The sequence below is a fragment of the Carcharhinus amblyrhynchos genome, chromosome 4 (genome assembly GCF_965287045.1).
Source record: "Carcharhinus amblyrhynchos chromosome 4, sCarAmb.v2.hapA, whole genome shotgun sequence".
Classification (NCBI taxonomy): domain Eukaryota; kingdom Metazoa; phylum Chordata; class Chondrichthyes; order Carcharhiniformes; family Carcharhinidae; genus Carcharhinus; species Carcharhinus amblyrhynchos.
Window position 1 is genome coordinate 2,671,862 of NC_137327.1, and position 20,658 is coordinate 2,692,519.

Genomic DNA, 20,658 nt, shown 5'->3' on the forward strand with positions numbered 1-20,658 from the left:
GTACACCACTGGTCACAGGCCTCCAGTTTGAAAAACAACCCTCTACAACCATCCTCTGGCTCTGTCGAGAAGCCAACTTTGTATTCGTTTGGATACCTCACCCTGGATCCTGTGAGATTTAACTGTATGCAACAACCTACCATGTGGTACCTTGTCAAAAGCCTTGCTAAAGTCCACGTAGACAACATCAACTGCACTGCCCTCATCTACCTTCTTGGTTACCCCTTCAAAAAAACTTGATGTCTCACAAATTTGATTACTTTCCACTCACAAAGCAATGCTGACTGTCCTTAATCAGTCTTAGCATCTCTAAATGCCTGTCGATTCTGTCTCTCAAAATACCTTCCAACAACTTACCTGCCACAGGTGTGAGCTCACTGGCCTGTAGTTCCCAGGCTTTTCCCTGCAGCCCTTTTTAAACAAAGGCACGACATTTGCCACACTGCAGTCTTCAGGCACCTCGCCTGTGACTGTCGATGATTCAGATATCTTGCCTAGGGAACCTGCAATTTCCTCCCTAGCCTCCCACAATGTCCTGGAATATGCTTCATCAGATCCTGGGGATTTATCTACCTTAATGTGCTTTAAGACTTTCAGCACTTCTTTCTCTGTAATATGTACGCTTCTCAAGACATCACTATTTATTTCCCCAAAATCTCTAACATCCATGCTTTTCTCAACAGTAACTACTGATGAGAAATATTCATTTAGGATCTCACCATCCCTTGTGGATCCGCACATAGATGACCTTGTTGATCCTTAAGTGGCCCTTCTCTCTCCCTTGTTACTCTTTTGCCCTTCACGTATTTGTAGAAGCTCTTTGGTTTCTCCTTTGCCTTGTCTTTTTTGTCTACTCTACTAGTTACATGCTGAAAATACTTAAAGCGTAATTTGCCATTCATAAACCCATGCTGACTTTATCTAGTCCTGTTAATCTTTCCAAATATTCTGTTATGTCCTTTATAATAGACTGTATCCTCACTGCTGATGTCAAGATCATCTAGTTGTATATTTGTGTATGGATAAATTGCACCATGGGAGCTGTTTTTAAACATTTGGGAAGCCTTTTTTTAACCCCCATGTTGAAGAAATGCGGAGGAAAGAAAGTAATCTTGGTCATTTTGGGTGATTGAACATTGTTTGAGGTTGTCTGGCTCCTTTTTATTGTACCAAACTTAAGCCTGAATTTGCACTCAAATTTAAAGTTTTGGACTGCTCTTAACTGGCAGGTTAGTTGTGTGCTCTTGCAGTAGAGGCAGTGGGAGCTCCCTTCAGCTCATGTTGATCAAAGGCAGCTGTTCACTTGGAAGTGAAAGTTGTCTGGCTCCTTCAAACCCTGCACCTGTAACTGTTAACTTGGTTTGTCAGTGTTGAAATGCAAATTAAGTCCTGCCAGTATTTACACTTGGTTTAAGAGGGTGTCCCTATATGTCAGATGTGTCTAGTGTTTCTTGTAACATTTTAAAATTGAGACTGTTGGGAGAAGTAGAAGACTAACAGAGAGAGCTAGATAGAACGTGAAGCTTCATCAAGTAGCAACTTCTACTTGAATCTGTATAGCACATTTTTAATAGTTAACTTCAAGGAGCACTCCCAGAGGAGATGCATTGTGTTGGGTAAATAATCAACACTACAGTTAAATTGAGTGGATTGAAGCCTCATTCCACGACTATTGTAATCTTGCCTAACACTCCAGTGCAGTAGTGAGGGGCTGCTGTGTTGTTGGGCATGATCTCCTTCAAATCAATTGCTTAAGCTAAGACGACAAACTGGATAGATTAACATGAGATCTTGTGAATTCATTTGAAAAAAAATCCTCTGTACTCTTGTCCAACTATAAAGCCATGAGCTAGCTAATTCTTGGTGGTGAATTAATTTGTGAAATCTTGCTGTGTACAAAACAACGACACAGGCTTTGATATGCCAATGAGCTTCTAAGTAATTCATAATGTATCAACAGTGTCTTTTTTCGCATTTTGCTTATTGCAACAATATCCCATTTCCTGGAGTGTCTGGGTCATTTTGTGCAATGGGAGAAAATGAGCTTATGAAAAGGCCTTTTGACAAAGTACCACATGGTAGGTTGTTGCATAAAGTTAAATCTTATGGGATCCGGGGTGAGGTATTTAAATGGATATGAAATTGGCTTCTTGACAGAAGCCAGAGGGTGGTTATATGTTTGTTTTTCAAACTGGAGGCCTGTGACCAGCAGTGTCCCTCAGGGATCAGTGCTGGGCCCACTGTTATTTGTCATTTATGTTAAATGATTTGGATGAGAATATAGGGGGCATGGTTAGTAAGTTTGCAGATGACACCAAGATTGGTGGCATAGTGGACAGTGAAGAAAGTTATCTCCAATTAAACAGGATCTTGATCAATTGGGCTAGTGGGCTGACAAATGGCAGATGGAGTTTAACTTAGACAAACGCGAGTTGATGCATTTCGGTAGATTGAACCAGGCTGAGGGGTGACCTTTTTGAGGTCTATAAAATAATGAGGGGCATAGACAAGGTTGACAGTCACTATCTTTTCCCAAAGGTAGGGGAGTCTAAAACTTGACGGCATACGTTTAAGGTGAGAGGGGAGAGATACAAAAGTGTCCAGAGGGGCAGTTTTTTCACACACGGTGGTAAGTTCTGGAACAAGCTGCCAGAGGTAGTAGTGGAGGCGGGTACAATTTTATCTTTTAAAAAGCATTTAAACAGTTATACGGGTACGATGAGTGTAGAGGGGTATGGGCCAAATACGGGCAATTGGGATTAGCTTAGGGGTTTTAAAAAAAAGGGCAGCGTGGACAAATTGGGCCAAAGGACCTGTTTCCATGCTCTAAACCTCTGACTCTCGAAAAACATGAAGAAACCCTCTTTAAATTAAACATAGCTGGAAAAAGAGAGGATGTCGATGGATAGATTTCCAAATGGCAGTGTCTGAGAACCTGGGAAATGGAGTTACTAAATCATTGCCTTGGTCTATTTGCTTTTGCATTTAAAGTGAGTAGTTTTACAATGCTGTCCCTTTGGGAAGCTGGTTGGTGGTTTGTTTTGGGCTACCGATGTTACTGGTTCTATGGCCAGCTGCTTCTGTTGCTTCAGCAGTGTGATTGCCCGTAGTTGCTGCAGTGTTTGTTTTGTTTTGGTCTGGACTAGTGCTGTTCTGTTGTTTTTTGTATTTTCTCCTGGGGTTTTGCAGAGTAGGACTTGATTTGGTTGACAAGGTCATGTGACTGGGTGGAGGTAAGCTTAGACAGCAATCAAGCTCGGATGCTGCTTGAAGTTGTTAGAGGGCAGTGCCCCTTTTGCTCCCTGGAGTTGGAGACTAAATCTGCCAGGATTTATTTGATATTCTGCTGTTTGGTGGTGGATCTTTGGAGGTGGTTGTGTGAGTCAGAAGACAGGTGCCTGTCTGGATCTCTGTCCAGAGTTGTTTTTGGGTGGCACAGTGGTTAGCACTGCTACCTCACAGTGCCAAGGACTTGGGTGCCAATCCGGTCTTGGGTCACTGACTATTGAGTTTGCACATTCTCCCTGTGTCTGCTTGGGTTTCCTCCCACCGTCCAAAAGATGTGCTGGTTGGGTGCATTGGCCATGTTAAATTCTCCCTCCATGTACCTGAGTGTGGCAACTAGGGGATTTTCACTGTTACTTCATTGCAGTGTTTATGTAAACCTGCTTGTGATAGTAATAAATAAACTTAAAGCTTGGAAATCTATAATCCACGAGCATTTGTGTTTTTGGTGCTGACTGATTCCGAAGAAGGCATTTATGTCTGTGATACTGCTTATTTTGCAACAATAGAGAGGGGCTGTTAAGAATTATACTTTGTCATGTAGTTATAATAATTATAGTCTAATATTCTTAAATAAAGTTCATTCTGATAAAAGCTTCCTAGTTGGTAAATTGAAACACCTCATGTTCACCCCAACACCAAAATTGTGAAAAGTTAGAGTCTAGGCTGACCTCACAATATACCTTTTGGGGTTTCTGACCTGGTCCCTAACAGGAGACAAGAAATGATTGAGTTGAGGGGAATAAAGGAAAAGCAGAGTAACAAAAGGGAACATTTGGGTTGCATGCTACTTGGAAAATAATTTAAATAGGTTAAAGGAGCCAAGGAATCTGGAAGAACAAATACTGTACATAAATCACCAAGTTGCAACACAGATTAATAAGGCAATGCACAAATCAAGCAGCAAGGTTTTATTTCTGGAGGGATAGAATTGACAAATAAAGTTATATTAAACTGACAACAGACCTTGGTGAGACCACCAATATTTTTGCTAAGCTGTGTGTATATGCGACCTTGCAGCAGCCTTGTTATCATGCAGACCCTGTTCATTGTTAAATATGGTACATGTTAACAGTATCACGCAGTGAATAAACACACCATGCACGCTAATGGAAATTTACAGTGAATGTTGTCAATCGATAAGGTGTTGACAACTTTTTATTACAAAGAGCCTTTCTTATAACTACGCAAAACATCACATTTCTACTCTGAATAAAAAATCAAAAACAAATTTACTTATAAGAATGAATGATAAATGAAATTCTTATTTTTTTTAAATTTGTTCATGGTCATCTTAACAGGAATTTTGTTTAAAGTTCAGACCAAAGGCACTTTTCCAACCATCAATTCTCATGATACAAAAATTGCTTATAATGGCATTCAGAATTTAAGTTCAAAGTTTATTTATTAGTCACAAGTAGGCTTACATTAACACTGCAATGAAGTTACTGTGAAAATCCCCTAGTCACCACATTCCTGGCACCTGTTCAGGTACACATTGTTTTCAGCTGTAATAGAAACATTAATGCCATACCTTAAAGCCTGATCCTCGAACCTGTGGATTTATCTGGAACCAGTGTGGCCCAAACAGGCTTATTTCAAGTGTGATGCTGATTTTCGTGAAGAAAATCATTTGAAACCATGAAATGGATCATTATTGATTCTTTTTCATGTGGGAATCTGAGTTTGTGTTCCTTGAATTGACAGCCTCTCAGTACGTGTTTTTCATGAAACTGAGGACAGGCTGATCAAGGTTGGAGATGCAAATGAGGAGATTCATGTGGTTCCATGGCAGGCATTCCTTTTGTCAACCACACTTGGGGTATTATTTGGAGGACTATTTAGAGTTCTTGGATTTGGTTACCTTTTATGAGAAGAATATAGAGTCACAGGGAAGATGCAGAAAAGATTCATCCCTCATGATTTTGAACACTTGAATCAAATCTTTGTACCCTCTTCAAGGAAAAAAACCCCAACTTCTCCGGTCTGCCTGCCTGAGTCATCCCAGTGCAGAGGAACTTCACTCTTACAAATCATTCCTGCAGCCTCTCTAAAGCATTTGCCACGTTCTGAAAAGAATTGGAAACACTAAGCTGAGGCCGAGCCAATGTTTTATAAAGCATCAACCGCTTCGTTTTTATATGCTATGCCTCTGATTATAAAACCCAGGATTCCATTTAACTTTTTAACCACTTTCTTAATTGGCCCAATTCTGCTACTTTCAGCAATTTGTACACGTAGACGCACAGGTCTTGAGTCAAACAGCACCTCAATGTAAGTCAACAAGCACTGGAGTGATGGGATGAATGAGGGGGTCAGTTAGCTGAGTTAGTTGGTTTGTAATGCAGAGCTCCACCAGCAACACGGGTTAAATTCCTGTGCCAGTTGAGGTAATTCTTGGAGACCCTGCCTTCTCAACCTTGTACCTTGCCTGAGATGTGGTGATCCTCAGGTTAAATCACCATTGATCAGCTCTCCCCTTCAAAAGAGAGAGCAGCTGATGATCACCTAGGGCTATGGCTCAAAAAAAAGGGATGAATGGAACTTGCTGCAAGTAAGGACATTGGGTAGGAGAGGTTTCAGATCCCCTCATTTTTACAGAGGGTAGAATGTTGGAGCTGGAATAATCAAGTTGAAAGGTAACTAGTGAATAAGCACTTTTGCACTACTTGGCTACAAATCTGACATCATCCTTTGAGGCTAGTGATGCACACTGAGTGAACTGCCTTTTCACCATTGTAAAGCTGTAATTTCTTACCAAATGAAAATAACATCAACTATCTACACAGCATTATTTGTTTTCTGCTGCAGTTTGCAACTAAGATTGTGGTTATTCATTTACTTGAATCAGTGTGGGAGGGTGCTAAAAGTCAGGCAGCTGTCACTGCTACGTTATTCACCTTATGAAATTTAAGTGCTTAAATCCAGAATTAATATTTGTAATTAATGTTAAAAGATCATGTAGAAATGTTGCAACAACGACAACCAGGATTTATATAGAATCTTTTTAATATAGTAAACTATTTCACAAGCTTGGTGATTATTACTTTGTGCTGACACATATAGACTTTCTGTAATGTGAGACAGTGTTGTGTGTGAAGACATAGGGGAGCAAGCAATAGGATGTTAAATAAAATTGGTGAAGAGTAAAAGGCACTTGCACACCCAGCCAATTAATGGCTCTTTGTTCCATATCAAAGCCGATAATACAAATCTTGATGTTCAATGATGTAACTTCACAGCAAAGTTTGTCCTTGGTTTCTTAGCAGTACAGAACTTGAGTATTGCTGGGGGAAAAGACATGTTGTTGAAGCTTTTTGTCTTGAACTCCTCAGAACAGACACTAGAATGCCAAATTTGAAAAGAGAACAACAGTTTATACTACATGAAGGGGGGAAAAGGGTGTGGGTTGGTTGGTTGGTCGGTCAGTGGATTCTGATAAGGTCAAGATGTTGCCAAGGGGCATGCATTATTTGTTTTTATTATTGTCACATGCATAAACATTCAGTGAAAAGTATTTTCTTGCACGCTATATGGACAAAGCATACCATTCATAGAGAAGGAAACGAGTGCAGAATGTAGTATTACAGTCATAGAGTGCACAGAAAGATCAGCTTAATGCAAGGCAGGTCCATTCAAAAGTCTGACAGCAGCATGGAAGAAGCTGTTCTTGAGTCAGTGAGTATGTGACTCAGACTTTCGTACCTTTTTCCTGACTGAAGAAGGTGGAAAAGAGAATGTCCTGGTTGCTTGGGGTACTTAGTTATGCTAGCTGCTGTTCTGAGGTAGCAGGAAGTGTAGACAGAGTCAGTGAATGGGAGGCTAGTTTGTGTGATGGATTGGACTACATTCATGACCTTTTGTAATTTCTTACGGTCTTGGGCAGAGCAGGAGCCGTACAAGCTGTGATACAATCAGAAAGGATGCTTTCTGTGGTGCATCTGTAAAAGTTGGTGAGAGCTGTAATTGACATGTCAAATTTCCTTGGTCTACTGAGAAAACAGAGGTGTTGACGTTCATATCAAGTAATCTTGAACAATGAGCCTCTTCACTTTTGTGTTGCTGATCTGGTGAAAACCAACATTTTTGGATCTGTGCTTCTGTTCTCAAAGTTTCTGCTTCTCTGCGACCCTCCCAATGTAATGCGTTATTCAAAGAATTGAAGTTAATGAGGGTGAGAACCAGGCATGAATTGAGTGCATATCTTGATTTAATTCATAACCAACACCATCTACTGCCTGCCCTTTAAACAGCAAGTATCAGTGACCAGTCCAGCAGTTGTTGCCTATCCCCAGCGGTCCGTGAGAATGCGCTCAGCCACCTTCTTGAGCTGTCATATGGAGATCTGCAGAGCTGTTGGGAACAGTTTTTCAGGATTTTAACCCAAGGGTGAATTCCTGCAGTGCATCTTGTAGATGTTATGCATGACTGTTACTGTGCATTGATAGTAGAGCAAGTTTGTGGATGGGGTAGCAGTCAGGCAAGCTGCTTTGTTCTGGATGATATCAAGCTTCTCAAGTGTTGTTGAAACTGCACTCATCCAGGCAAGTGGAGAATATTCCATCACATTCCTTATTTGTGCATAATTGACCTGATATCCTGAGACTTTATGGGATCCAGAGCGGTTGTTGATGACCTTTTAGGCAACTCCCTTCCAACTGTATCTCACTGTGCCACCATCTTTGGCTGTGTCTTGCCCTGCCATCAGGACAGATGGCAGTGGTGATGTTTGAGATGTTACCTGTAAGATATGCTGCTGTGAGATTGATAAGTGTTGCTTATCGTGTTTATGGGGCAGCTCTCCCAATTTTTGCACAAGCCCCCAGCTGTTAGCAAGCCTGCAAAATCCTCCTTGCTACTTAAGAGTCAACCACACTGTTGTGGATCTGAAGTCACGTGTAGGTATGGATTAGTGCCCAGGGACACGAGGAGTCTGGGGCTTTGGCTGTTAGCCCTGATTCTGGGATTTTGACTGGCTATTGTACAAGGTCTGGGACAGCCCTCAATTTTGTGTGGGTTTTAGTAAGGAGGACTTCACAGGGTTGACAGAAAGGTACCCTGTCATTTTTGGTATCTAGGTCAATGTTGGTTGTCAGATTTTGCTGTTTGACTTTTCCATTACAGTTTGGTGCAATTGAATGGCTTGCTAGGTTGGTTAAGAGTAAATTTCATTGCTGTCACATGTAGGTTGGACCAGTTAAGGACAGCAGATTTCTTTCTCTCAAGGACATCCCCGAGGGTTCTGAAAGAAATGGTGGAGGTGATAGTGGATGCCTTGGTGGTTATTTTCCAGACGTCGCTGGATTCCGGGGAAGTGCTGGATGATTGGAAAACGGCTAATGTTACGCCGTTGTTTAAGAAAGGTGCCAGGCAAAAGGCGGGGAATTATAGGCCGGTTAGTTTAACGTCTGTGGTAGGTAAAATGTTAGCATCTGTCATTAAGGAGGAAATTGCGAGGCATCTTGAAGGGAATTGCTTGATAGAGCAGACGCAGCACGGTTTCATTAAAGGGAAGTCGTGTCTGACAAATTTACTGGAGTTCTATGAGGATGTGTCTAGGGCGGTGGATAGAGGAGAGCCGGTGGATGTGGTCTTTCTAGATTTTCAGAAGGCGTTTGACAAAGTACCTCACAAGAGGTTATTGCAGAAGGTCGAGGGACATGGAGTTGGGGGTAGGGTGTTAGCGTGGATAGAGGAATGGTTGTCAAATAGGAGGCAGAGAGTGGGGGTCAATGGGTGCTATTCGGATTGGCGGATGGTGACTAGTGGAGTGCCCCAGGGGTCGGTGCTGGGGCCTCAGCTTTTTACCATTTATATAGATGATCTGGAGGAGGGAACCGAGTGTATGGTGTCGAAATTTGCTGATGACGCCAAGATTGGGGGAACGGCAAATTGTGCAGAGGGTGTGGAGAGTCTGCAGAAGGATCTAGATAGGCTGGGCGAATGGGCCAGGAAATGGCAAATGGAATTTAATGTTGGCAAGTGCAAGGTGGTCCACTTTGGTAGGAAGAATGGTAGGAAGGACTATTACGGGGCGAAAAACTGCAGCAGGCGACGGTGCAGAGGGACCTCGGGGTCCTTGTGCATGAGTCGCAAAAACCCAGCTTGCAGGTGCAGCAGGTGGTCAGGAAGGCGAATGGGATGCTGGCCTTCATAGCGAGGGGGATTGAATATAAAAGTAGGGAGGTCTTGCTGCAGCTGTATAGGGCATTGGTGAGGCCGCAGCTGGAGTACTGTGTGCAGTTTTGGGCGCCGCACCTGCGCAAGGATATTTTGGCCTTGGAGGGAGTGCAGAGGAGGTTTACTAGGCTGATACCGGAGTTGAGCTATGAGGAGAGGCTGAATAAACTGGGCTTGTACTCATTAGAGTTTAGAAGAATGAGGGGAGATCTCATTGAGACGTATAAGATGATGAATGGGATGGATAGGATAGAGGTGGAGAGACTCTTCCCGCTCAAAAAAGACAGTAGGACTAGGGGGCACAGCCTCAAGATAAAAGGGGGGCAGTTTAGAACGGAGTTGAGGAGGAACTTCTTCACTCAAAAGGGTGGTGAATCTCTGGAATTCTCTGCCCGTTGAAGTGGTGGAGGCTGCCTCGCTAAATATTTTTAAGACGCGGGTTGATGGGTTTTTGATAAGAGAGGGGATTAAGGGTTATGGGGAGAGGGCGGGAAAGTGGAACTGAGCAGCGACAGATCAGCCATGATCTTATTGAATGGCGGGGCAGGCTCGAAGGGCTAGATGGCCTACTCCTGCTCCTGTTTCTTATGTTCTTATGACACTAATGAACCAGATGGGTTCTTTTAACTTTGGCTACTGATGGTTTTAATATAATTTCCAGTTGATTATTGTTTAGATTTATGTGAACATGTCAATAAATACTCAACTCTTTCCAGAGGAAAGATGCCAATATTTCCACAGTCTGTTGTTTTGTATTTGTTGGTCGATCCAGTGTGGTGTCACCTTCTCCCACAATGCACCAAGCAACAGGGTGAAGTCTGGCAGTGTTTTCTGGCACCATCACACCTGGGCAATCCCAGTAGGTCGGTCCATAAATTAATTGTTTGCTGGAGCAGACGAGGAAGGAGCATCAGAGAGAAAGCTGAGACTTTACCTGTTAAAAACCTGTTTAAAATAAGTTTAAAGCACTTTGTTCTTTGTAGAACTGTTTAAAGCATTTACTTATTGTATTTACTGCTTTAAGAATTGTGAGGGAGTGATTATCAGGCAGTTGTGGCCCATCAGCTTTAATTATCAAGTGTCCACACGGTGAAGCCTTACATTGTTTGCTGGAGCAGACGAGGAAGGAGCATCAGAGAGAAAGCTGAGACTTTACCTGTTAAAAACCTGTTTAAAATAAGTTTAAAGCACTTTGTTCTTTGTAGAACTGTTTAAAGCATTTACTTATTGTATTTACTGCTTTAAGAATTGTGAGGGAGTGATTATCAGGCAGTTGTGGCCCATCAGCTTTAAATCAGCGCCAAGTTTAAAAGGAGGCCTGGTGTAGATAGCGGGCAGCGTCGGAGCGGGCAGCGGAGTGAGAGGGAAGCAGAGTGAGCTATTAGGGCTTAATATCAAAAAGGGCTGGAAGGTAAAAAGGCCAGGTTGAAAGAAGAAGGAAAAAAAAAAATTTTTTTTTCAAAACTACTACAGCAAGAAACAAGGAAAAAATTTTTTCCCACAACAAATTATATTGAATAATGGAGGGACATGTGATGTGCGGTTCCTGTATGATGTGGGAACTGGTGGACCCCAGGGTCCTTCCCAGTGACCATGTCTGCAGTAAGTGCAGGTTGCTGGAGGAGCTCCAGCTCAAGGTGGATGAGCTGGCCTCTGAGCTACAGACACTGAGGCTCATCAGGGGGAGAGAGGGTGTCATTGTCAGTGGGGTGCAAGTGACATCCATCCCCCCTGGACTGGCTAAATCTAAGGGTCAGGAACAAAAGGGGGCTGCTGGGAGGAGGAAGGGGGGTGAGGAGCGGAGGCCTCAGCCTCTTAATCTGCATAACAGGTTTGAGGTTCTTGCTTCCACTCTGGAAGAGGACGAGGCAGGTGAGGTTGGTGAGCAAACTGCACACGGTACAGTGATGCAGCAGGACATAGGCAAAGAGAAGGGGAAAAGGAACGTAGTAGTGATTGGAGATAGTGGGGTGAAGGGTATTGACACTGTCCTTTGTCACAATGACAAAGTGCACAGAAGGGTGTGTTGTCTGCCTGGTGCTCGGGTACAGGATGTCGCAGCTGGGCTGCAGAGGAACCTGGAGTGGGAGGGTGAGAACCCAGTTGTGGTGGTACATGTGGGTGCCAGCGACGTAGGCAAAGTGCGGACTGAGGATCTGGGGAGGGAGTATGAGAAGCTGGGAATGGAATTAAAAAGTAGAACCGACAAGGTGGTCTTCTCTGGGCTACTGCCTGAACCGAGTGCAGACGGGCGTAGGGTTGACAGGATAAAGGAAGTGAATGGGTGGCTCAGAGATTGGTGTGGGAGGAATGGGATCGAATTTATGGGGCATTGGCACCAGTATTGGGGTAGGTGGGACTTGTTCGGGCGGGATGGGGTTGGTCTGAATCGTGCTGGGACCAGAGTGCTGGCGAATCGAGTAAAGAGGACTGTAGACAGGGCTTTAAACTAATTAGGGGGGGGGAGGGTGCGAGGGTAGGTGATGTTAGGAGGTCTACAGTTAAGGATAGGGTACAGGTAAGGGAAGAGGCTGAGGATGTCCCAAGTGGCGGCGTTATGGCAAATAGGGTCCAGAAGAAGGCTGGGATGAAAGCGCTTTATCTGAATGCACGAAGCATTCGGAATAAAGTGGATGAGCTGGTGGCGCAGATCGACACAAATGGATACGATCTGGTGGCCATTACAGAGACGTGGCTGCAAGGTGACAGGGACTGGGAGATGAATGTACAGGGCTATCAAGTGTTTAGGAAGGATAGGCAGGAGGAAAGAGGGGGTGGCGTAGCTCTGCTGATTAAGGACAGCATCAAGGTGGTAGCAAGGGATGATATCGGAGCCAAAGAGCAGAAAGTGGAATCGTTGTGGGTGGAGATTAGGAACAGCAAAGGGAGGAAGACGCTGGTGGGTGTCGTCTATAGGCCCCCGAATAATGATCTGGAGGTGGGGCGGGCTGTTAACGCGCAAATAAGTGCGGCGTGCAGGAATGGGACGGCAGTAGTTATGGGGGATTTCAATCTGCATATTGATTGGTCGACCCATGTTGGACGAGGTGGGCTCGAGGAGGAGTTCTTGGAATGCTGCCGGGATAGTTTCCTGGAACAGTGTGTGTTGGAGCCGACGAGGGAGCGAGCTATCTTGGATCTGGTGCTATGTAATGAGGCGGGTAGAATTAGGGACCTTGAGGTGAAGGATCCTCTTGGAGAGAGTGATCATTGTATGGTGGAGTTTCTGTTGCAGATGGAGGAGGAGAAAGTGGGTTCCCGGACACGTGTCCTTTGTTTGAATAGAGGGGAGTATGGTAGGATGAGAGAAGAATTGGCGAATGTGGACTGGGGGAGCGCGTTGGAAGGTAGGTCTGCTGAGGAGCAGTGGAGGATCTTTAAGGAGATCTTTCTTGGTGCTCAGCAGAAATTTATTCCGATGGTTAAAAAGGACAGTAGGAAGAGAGGTAATAAGCCGTGGATAACGAAGGAGGTGAAGGAAAGTGTTAAATTAAAAGCGGAGGAATTTAGAGTAGCTAAGAGCAGTGGGCGAGAAGAGGATTGGGAAAGGTTTAAATGTCAACAAAGATTGACAAAAAAGTTGATAAAGGAGGGTAGAAGAAGCTATGAAGCTGGGCTAGCGCTTAATATAAAAAAGGATAGCAAGAGTTTTTATAAATATATAAAAAGGAAGAGGCTGGCTAGGGTGAACGTTGGTCCCTTAGCGGATGAGAAAGGGGACCTAGTGGTAGGGGATGGGGATATGGCTAAGGTCTTGAATAACTTTTTTGTTTCTGTCTTCACGGAGGAGGACGTGAATAATTTGCCGGGTGTTAGCGATGGAAAGGTGGTAGGACTGGAGGGTCTTAATGACATTACTGTTACTAGAGAGGTGGTGCGCGACAGACTGGAGGGGCTGATTGTGGACAAGTCCCCAGGACCGGATGGAATGCATCCGAGGGTTCTGAAAGAAATGGCGGAGGTGATAGTGGATGCCTTGGTGGTTATTTTCCAGACGTCGCTGGATTCCGGGGAAGTGCCGGAGGATTGGAAAACGGCTAATGTTACGCCGTTGTTTAAGAAGGGTGCCAGGCAAAAGGCGGGGAATTACAGGCCGGTTAGTTTAACGTCTGTGGTAGGTAAAATGTTAGAATCCGTCATTAAGGAGGAAATTGCGAGGCATCTTGAAGGGAATTGCTTGATAGGGCAGACGCAACACGGTTTCATTAAAGGGAAGTCGTGTCTGACAAATTTACTGGAGTTCTATGAGGATGTGTCTAGGGCGGTGGATAGAGGAGAGCCGGTGGATGTGGTCTTTCTGGATTTTCAGAAGGCGTTTGATAAGGTACCTCACAAGAGGTTACTGCAGAAGGTCAGAGGACATGGAGTTGGGGGTAGGGTGTTAGCGTGGATAGAGGATTGGTTGTCAAATAGGAGGCAGAGAGTGGGGGTCAATGGGTGCTATTCGGATTGGCGGTTGGTGACTAGTGGGGTGCCCCAGGGGTCGGTGCTGGGGCCTCAGCTATTTACCATTTATATAGATGATCTGGAGGAGGGAACCGAGTGTAGGGTGTCGAAATTTGCTGATGACACCAAGATTGGGGGAAAGGCAAATTGTGCGGAGGGTGTGGAGAGTCTGCAGAAGGATCTAGATAGGCTGGGCGAATGGGCCAGGAAATGGCAAATGGAATTTAATGTTGGCAAGTGTGAGGTGGTCCACTTTGGTAGGAAGAATGGTAGGAAGGACTATTACTTACGTGGTGAAAAACTGCAGCAGGCGACGGTGCAGAGGGACCTCGGGGTCCTTGTGCATGAGTCGCAAAAACCCAGCCTGCAAGTGCAGCAGGTGGTCAGGAAGGCGAATGGGATGCTGGCCTTCATAGCGAGGGGGATTGAATATAAAAGTAGGGAGGTCTTGCTGCAGCTGTATAGGGCATTGGTGAGGCCGCAGCTGGAGTACTGTGTGCAGTTTTGGGCGCCGCACCTGCGCAAGGATATTTTGGCCCTGGAGGGAGTGCAGAGGAGGTTTACTAGGCTGATACCGGAGTTGAGGGGGTTGAGCTATGAGGAGAGGCTGAATAAACTAGGCTTGTACTCGTTAGAGTTTAGAAGAATGAGGGGAGATCTCATTGAGACGTATAAGATGATGAATGGGATGGATAGGATAGAGGTGGAAAGACTCTTCCCGCTCAAAAAAGACAGTAGGACTAGGGGGCACAGCCTCAAGATAAAGGGGGGGCGGTTCAGAACGGAGTTGAGGAGGAACTTCTTCACTCAAAGGGTGGTGAATCTCTGGAATTCTCTGCCCGTTGAAGTGGTGGAGGCTGCCTCGCTAAATATTTTTAAGAAGCGGGTTGATGGGTTTTTGATAAGAGAGGGGATTAAGGGTTATGGGGAGAGGGCGGGAAAGTGGAACTGAGCCACGACAGATCAGCCATGATCTTATTGAATGGCGGGGCAGGCTCGAAGGGCCAGATGGCCTACTCCTGCTCCTATTTCTTATGTTCTTATGTTCTAATTGCAGGTGTCAGGGTGGGCAAGTGGTCAGGATTAAAGATGGTGCCACTCCAACCTTTTCAGCTGTTTTTTTTTGAGGCAGGTAGGGGTCTTTACACTTCCTCCTTAAGATGTCCCTTATGACTCCAGAATATTAAAATTGCAGCTATGAGGAAAGACTGGATAGGCTGGGATTATTTTCCTTCAAATGAACGAGGCTGAGGGGCACCTTTATCAAAATGCACGAAGTTATGAGGGGCAGAGGAAGGATGGATAGGAATGATTATTATGGCAGTTGGATTGTTTCATGGTCAACATTGCTTAATGGCTTGTTTTCTAATTACAAATTAATTAATCAGTTGAGTTTAAATTCTTCTAGCTGCCATGGTGAGATTTGAAGTTGTTTCCAGACCATTAGCCTGGACATGGATTACTCATCCAGTCATATTACCATGATCTCACCATTCCCTTTTTGAATTTTTGGTACAGTTGCTGCACAAGGTGGCTATTTAGCCAATCGCATCTACAAAAGGCATGTAACTCATCCCACTCTATGGCTCTTGACCTGTAGCCATGCAGTTTATTTTCTCTTCAGTTACTTATCAATTCCCTTCGAAAGCCATGAATGAATCTGAAACCTTCACCCTCTGAAGTAGAGCATTCCAGTACCTCACCGTTTGTGTTAGATTTACCTCATGTCGTTGTTGGTTCTTTTGCCAATTGCTTTAACCCAGTGTGCTCTGGTTCTCAGCCCTTCAACCAATGGGGCCACTTACTTTCTGTCTGTCTGTCTACTCTGTCCATTCCCCTCCATGATTTTGAATATCTCTATTAAGTTTGTTGTCAACCATAATATGCAGAAGGGTTAATGATGTACGGTTGCAGACTTGAAACCCTGTTTCTCTCTCCCACAGATGCTGCAAAGCCAGCTGAGTATTTCCAGCATTTTCTCTTTTTATCCCTCACAACCTTCTCCAAGAATAACCCTAATCGCTTCTTGGACTTTTGACTAAGATCAGGTTTCAAATCAAGCCCAATATAAGGTGCAAAGCATTATCTTTTCAGCTTGTTTCTTGCTTGGCTCTGTTATGGGGACCATGAATTCGATTCAATTGGAATTTGAGTTTGGTTTTTGAAGCAAGCAAGGAGATGCATTCTGGTCTGCCCGGTCCACTGAGTATTAGCGCTTTAACTTGGAGTAAAAATTTAAAATGCAAAAAATTATGTCACTTATTCCTAGAACCATTTGTATTAATCTTTCCTGTAACCTTTCTAATGTCTTCACAACTTTCCTAAAGTGTGGTGCACAGGTATGTACACAATACTCCAAATGAAGCCAAAATAGTGACTTTAAAAAGTTGCCATCGTTTTCTCGCATTTGCATTCTATGCCTCTATTTATAAAGCCTCTGCCCCATTTGTCTTTTAGTTGTTTTCTGGACTTGTCCTGCTATTGTCAACAATTTGTGCATATCCATCCCAAGGGCTCTCGAAACTCAACTCCATTTAGAACTGTATCCTTCATTTTAACTTACCTTCATCTGTTTTTCCTACACTTCCACTTCCCTGCATTAAATTTAATATGCCACTTGTCCTCTTCTATCAGCCTGTCAGTGTCCTCTTGAAGCCAATCACTATCCTCCTCACAGTTCATAATACATCCAAGTTTTGTGCCACCTCTTTTTAAACAGATTTCTGTACCTCACACTTGAGCCTGACACCAAACCAGTATTTCACCAGATGCAAGGTAAAATTTGTAATCTCGGTATGGCTTGCAAGTCAAGTCTTTGCTAGTTTTTAACCCATTATTTGGGCTCTGTTAATCTTGTACGCGATCCCAGAAACCGAGTGCTTTGCTGAAGTCGCATGTAGAGCCAGACTCAATAAAGGCAGTGCATATCCTCCCCAAAGGAAATTAGGGAAGTAGTTGCATTTTGGAGCAATCTTCATGGTGTGATATACTTTTTTTTGGTTCCAGGTTGATTGTGGAGCCATGGTAAATGCAGAATTGTGGGGGTGGCCTGTGGATAAGCAGCCATTATGTAATTTTAAGATACAGAATGTACCCAGCCTGGGTAAATGAAATTGTGATATGAACAGGGGTGAAACAGTGTTGCGATCTGAGAACATCACAAAGATCAGTTTAAGAGTTAGTTCGTCTGGGTCATATGAAGAGAAACGTTGACTCTGTGCAGCTAAGTACTGTCATTACCTCTATGCTGTCAGGGAGGACTGGGAATAGTAAAATTTATTCTTGTTTAAAAACTGTTGTTTCTTGTGGCTTTATTCTTAGTAACTGGGATATCAAATTTTGTCTGACAACAAGATTAAAGTCTGTAACCAGATGGTAATGACATTTTGCAGTCTTGTCCAGGTCCTTACCAAAGTTTAGATGCCTGGTCCAAGATCAGATTTATATTTTGGATTTTTCAAACCTCATGCTCTGTATTATTGGTTCGACTGCTGAACCAGCACCTGATATAACCACCACGTTCAGACATTTTGAAGTTGGAGATTTTGAGTTTGCTGTTTTCCCCTTTCTTTCCTGCAAGCACTGGGGCACATTTCATGAACCTCTGTTCAAGTCGTTTCTGGTCGTGCAAGAGTCTCTTGGCAGAGTGTTTAACTTTGAGGTCTCACAATCATCTTTCCTGAGGGCCAAGTATGCCCTTCTAGCAAAGATAAAATTAGAAGTGAACATGCACTGACTTCAACCACCAGGTGCCTGAGGAATCATACACACAGCCTCAATATTGCAGCATATTTAAAGCAAAATTTGGCTGTACCCAAATATGCAATGTGTAGAGAGAGACAGCTAATGTTTCCAGCGATGACCTTTCATCAGAATTAATTCATAGAATTTAAGTTCTGATGAAAGAACTTGACCTAAAACTGGTACTCTTTTTCTCCAGATACTGCATAACCTGCTAAATAGGTCCAAGGTTTTCTGTTTGCAGTTTCCAGTGTCAACAGTAGGGTGCTTTTTATGTTGTCTGGAAACTAAGCATATTTATTCAAAACTTCATTTGTTTTAACCTTGTTCAGTAAATGATGTGAGAAACTCTGCTGTAATGGAGGTACCATTGTCTTGTCTTGTCTTTTCAGTTCGTTCTTTTGGGACTGAAGATAGGCCTACAGACAGACCAATACCACCACGTGATGAAGTGTTTGAGTACATCATATTCCGAGGCAGTGACATCAAAGACCTCACAGTGTGTGAGCCGCCAAAGCCTCAGTGTTCTCTGCCTCAGGATCCTGCCATTGTTCAGGTGAGACGATCTGGAGGAGGGGACTGAGTGTAGGGTAACAAAATTTGCTGATGACACGAAGATAAGTGGAAAAGCAAATCGTGTGGAAGGCACGGAAAGTCTGCAGAGAGATCTGGATAGGCTGTGAGTGGGCGAGGACCTGGCAGATGGACTATAACGTTAGCAAATGTGAGGTTGTCCACTTTGATGGAAATAATAGTAGGAGGGATTATTATTTAAAGGGCGAAAAGCTGCAGCATGCTACTGTGCAGAGGGACCTGGGGGTCCTTGTGCATGAATCGCAAATACCCAGTCTGCAGATGCAGCAGGTGATCAAGAAGGCGAATGGAATGTTGGCCTTTATAGCGAGGGTGATAGAATATAAAAGCAGGGAGGTCTTGTTGCAACTGTACATGGCACTGGTGAGGCTGCAACTGGAGTACTGTGTGCAGTTTTGGTTCCCGCATTTGCGAAAGGATATATTGGCCTTGGAGGGAGTACAGAGAACGTTCACCAGGCTGATACCGGGGATGAAGAGAGATTGAATAGACTGGGGTCTGTACTCGTTGGAGTTTAGAAGGCTGAGGGGGGATCTTATAGAGACTTGCTAGATAGGGTAGAGGTAGAGAGATTCTTCCCACTTAGAAAGGAAAGCAGATCTAGAGGGCACAGCCTCAAAATAAAAGTGGGGGGGGGCAGTTTAAAATGGAGTTGAGGAGGAACTTCTTTACTCAAAGGGTGGTGAATCTCTGGAATTCTCTGCCCATTGAAGTGGTGGAGGCTACCTCGCTGAATATATTTAAATCACGGGTAGATAGATTTCTGATAGACAAGGGAATTAAGGGTCATGGGGAGAAAGCGGGAAAGTGGAACTGATCCACTTCAGATCAGCCATGATCTTATTGAATGGCAGGGCAGGCTCAAAGGGCTAGATGGCGTACTCCTGCTCCTATTTCTTATGTGAGTTGAGTGACTTGTTGGCTTCTGTATTATAGACTGAAATCCATAATTTCTAGTGGGTGGTTACTATTTTCCGGTGTTCCTGTTTCCACTAGCCATGCACTTGTACTGAAATGTGTGCAGTCATTAACAGAGGGCAGAATTGGGCAAATAGACCCGCTAGCACCCACATTAAAATGGCCATTTTAAAGAGTGGTGCGCCTAGCAAGGAGTTCATAGCATCCCTGCTGTGCAGAAGGAGGCCACTTGACCTATCATATCTGCACCGACTCTCCAACAGAACATGCCACCCAGACCATAACCCCTCCATCCTCACCTTAACCCTGTTAAAATCCCCCTAATCTACACACCTTTGAACTGTGGGAGGAAACCAGAGCACCTGGAGGAAATCTGCGTAGTTCATTTTACAGTGGAAGTGGTAATTCTTTCTGTACACCTGTGAATTATTTACACAGATCAAAGTGCCATCTTGAGGCATCATTGGATGTAGCATCAGAGCAGAGACAAAATTCTTTATCTCTGCTTTAAGTTTAGTGAATTTCGTAAAACCAATGGAAGCAATTTAAATTTGCACACTTTATATTTAGTTGTGTTAAATGCAGTGGAAGAAAGAAAATGTGGGCATGCTCAAGTCTGAGAAGTTACTTTAGCAGAGTGCTCACAGTGGATTTGACCCCCTCTGAATATTTTGTTTGAGTTTTTTGTTTAATGTGAGACTGATGTGGGGATGGAGAGGAGTTGCACCTTCATTATAATTCAAGAAACACTTGAATCTCACTTTCATGTTGGAGTAAGATTGTATTAAGGAGAATGTTTTCACCCTGAAGTTGGAGCTGCTTCAGACCAAATTTTACATGGAAAATTATTCCAATTTAGACTGATTCCCAAAAGACTAGTTAAAAAATGTCCTGGAATCTCAACATTTTCACTTTCAAGTGTTTCTGCCCATAGTTTGTGGAAACATGGAACTTGGGTTAAAATACAGCTTTTTTTCTTGATCTTCAATTCATTCCCTTTTCTCCCTCCCCTTTTTGACTAAGCAACTTCTCCACAATATGGTTTGATGGATGTCAGTCTGCACCCTTAGCCTGCATCGAATAGCTCCTTTGGTAACCATTCATAAATGCCCAGCAACAAACCATTTAGCCCAGCTAGTCCATGCTTCATACAAATGTCCTCCTTGCTTACTCTATCCTTGTCTCAACCCATCAACATATTCCTTTCTCCCTCATGTGATTACCTAGTTTCCATTTAAATACTTCAGTCATGCCAATTGCAACACAAGTTCCACTTCCTGGGTAAAGAGATTTCTCTCCAGTTCCGTAACTGATTTATCAGTGACTTACATTAATGATTCCTAGTTTGGGACGCTCCCACGGGGTAGATATGTCAAATCACTTCAGAACCTTTAAATATCTATTTCTGTCACCACTCAGCCTTTTTTTTTGCAGAGAAGTGTTGGGCTTCAGAACTCTTCGTTATACCTCCTGGTGTTCAGATATTAAGTAGTC

At 43.7% G+C, this 20,658-nt stretch overlaps 1 protein-coding gene across 4 annotated transcripts in view; it reads left to right on the forward strand.

The window, feature by feature from the left end:
• Positions 1-20,658, forward strand: part of LOC145341759 (protein LSM14 homolog A-like) — an 87,281-nt gene that overhangs the window by 26,608 nt on the left and 40,015 nt on the right. For all 4 annotated transcript variants that reach the window (XM_080186675.1, XM_080186673.1, XM_080186674.1 and 1 more), the window contains exon 2: positions 18,045-18,208. In XM_080186675.1, coding sequence (XP_080042801.1) covers positions 18,045-18,208 — 164 coding nt within the window. The remainder of the gene's footprint in view (positions 1-18,044; positions 18,209-20,658) is intronic.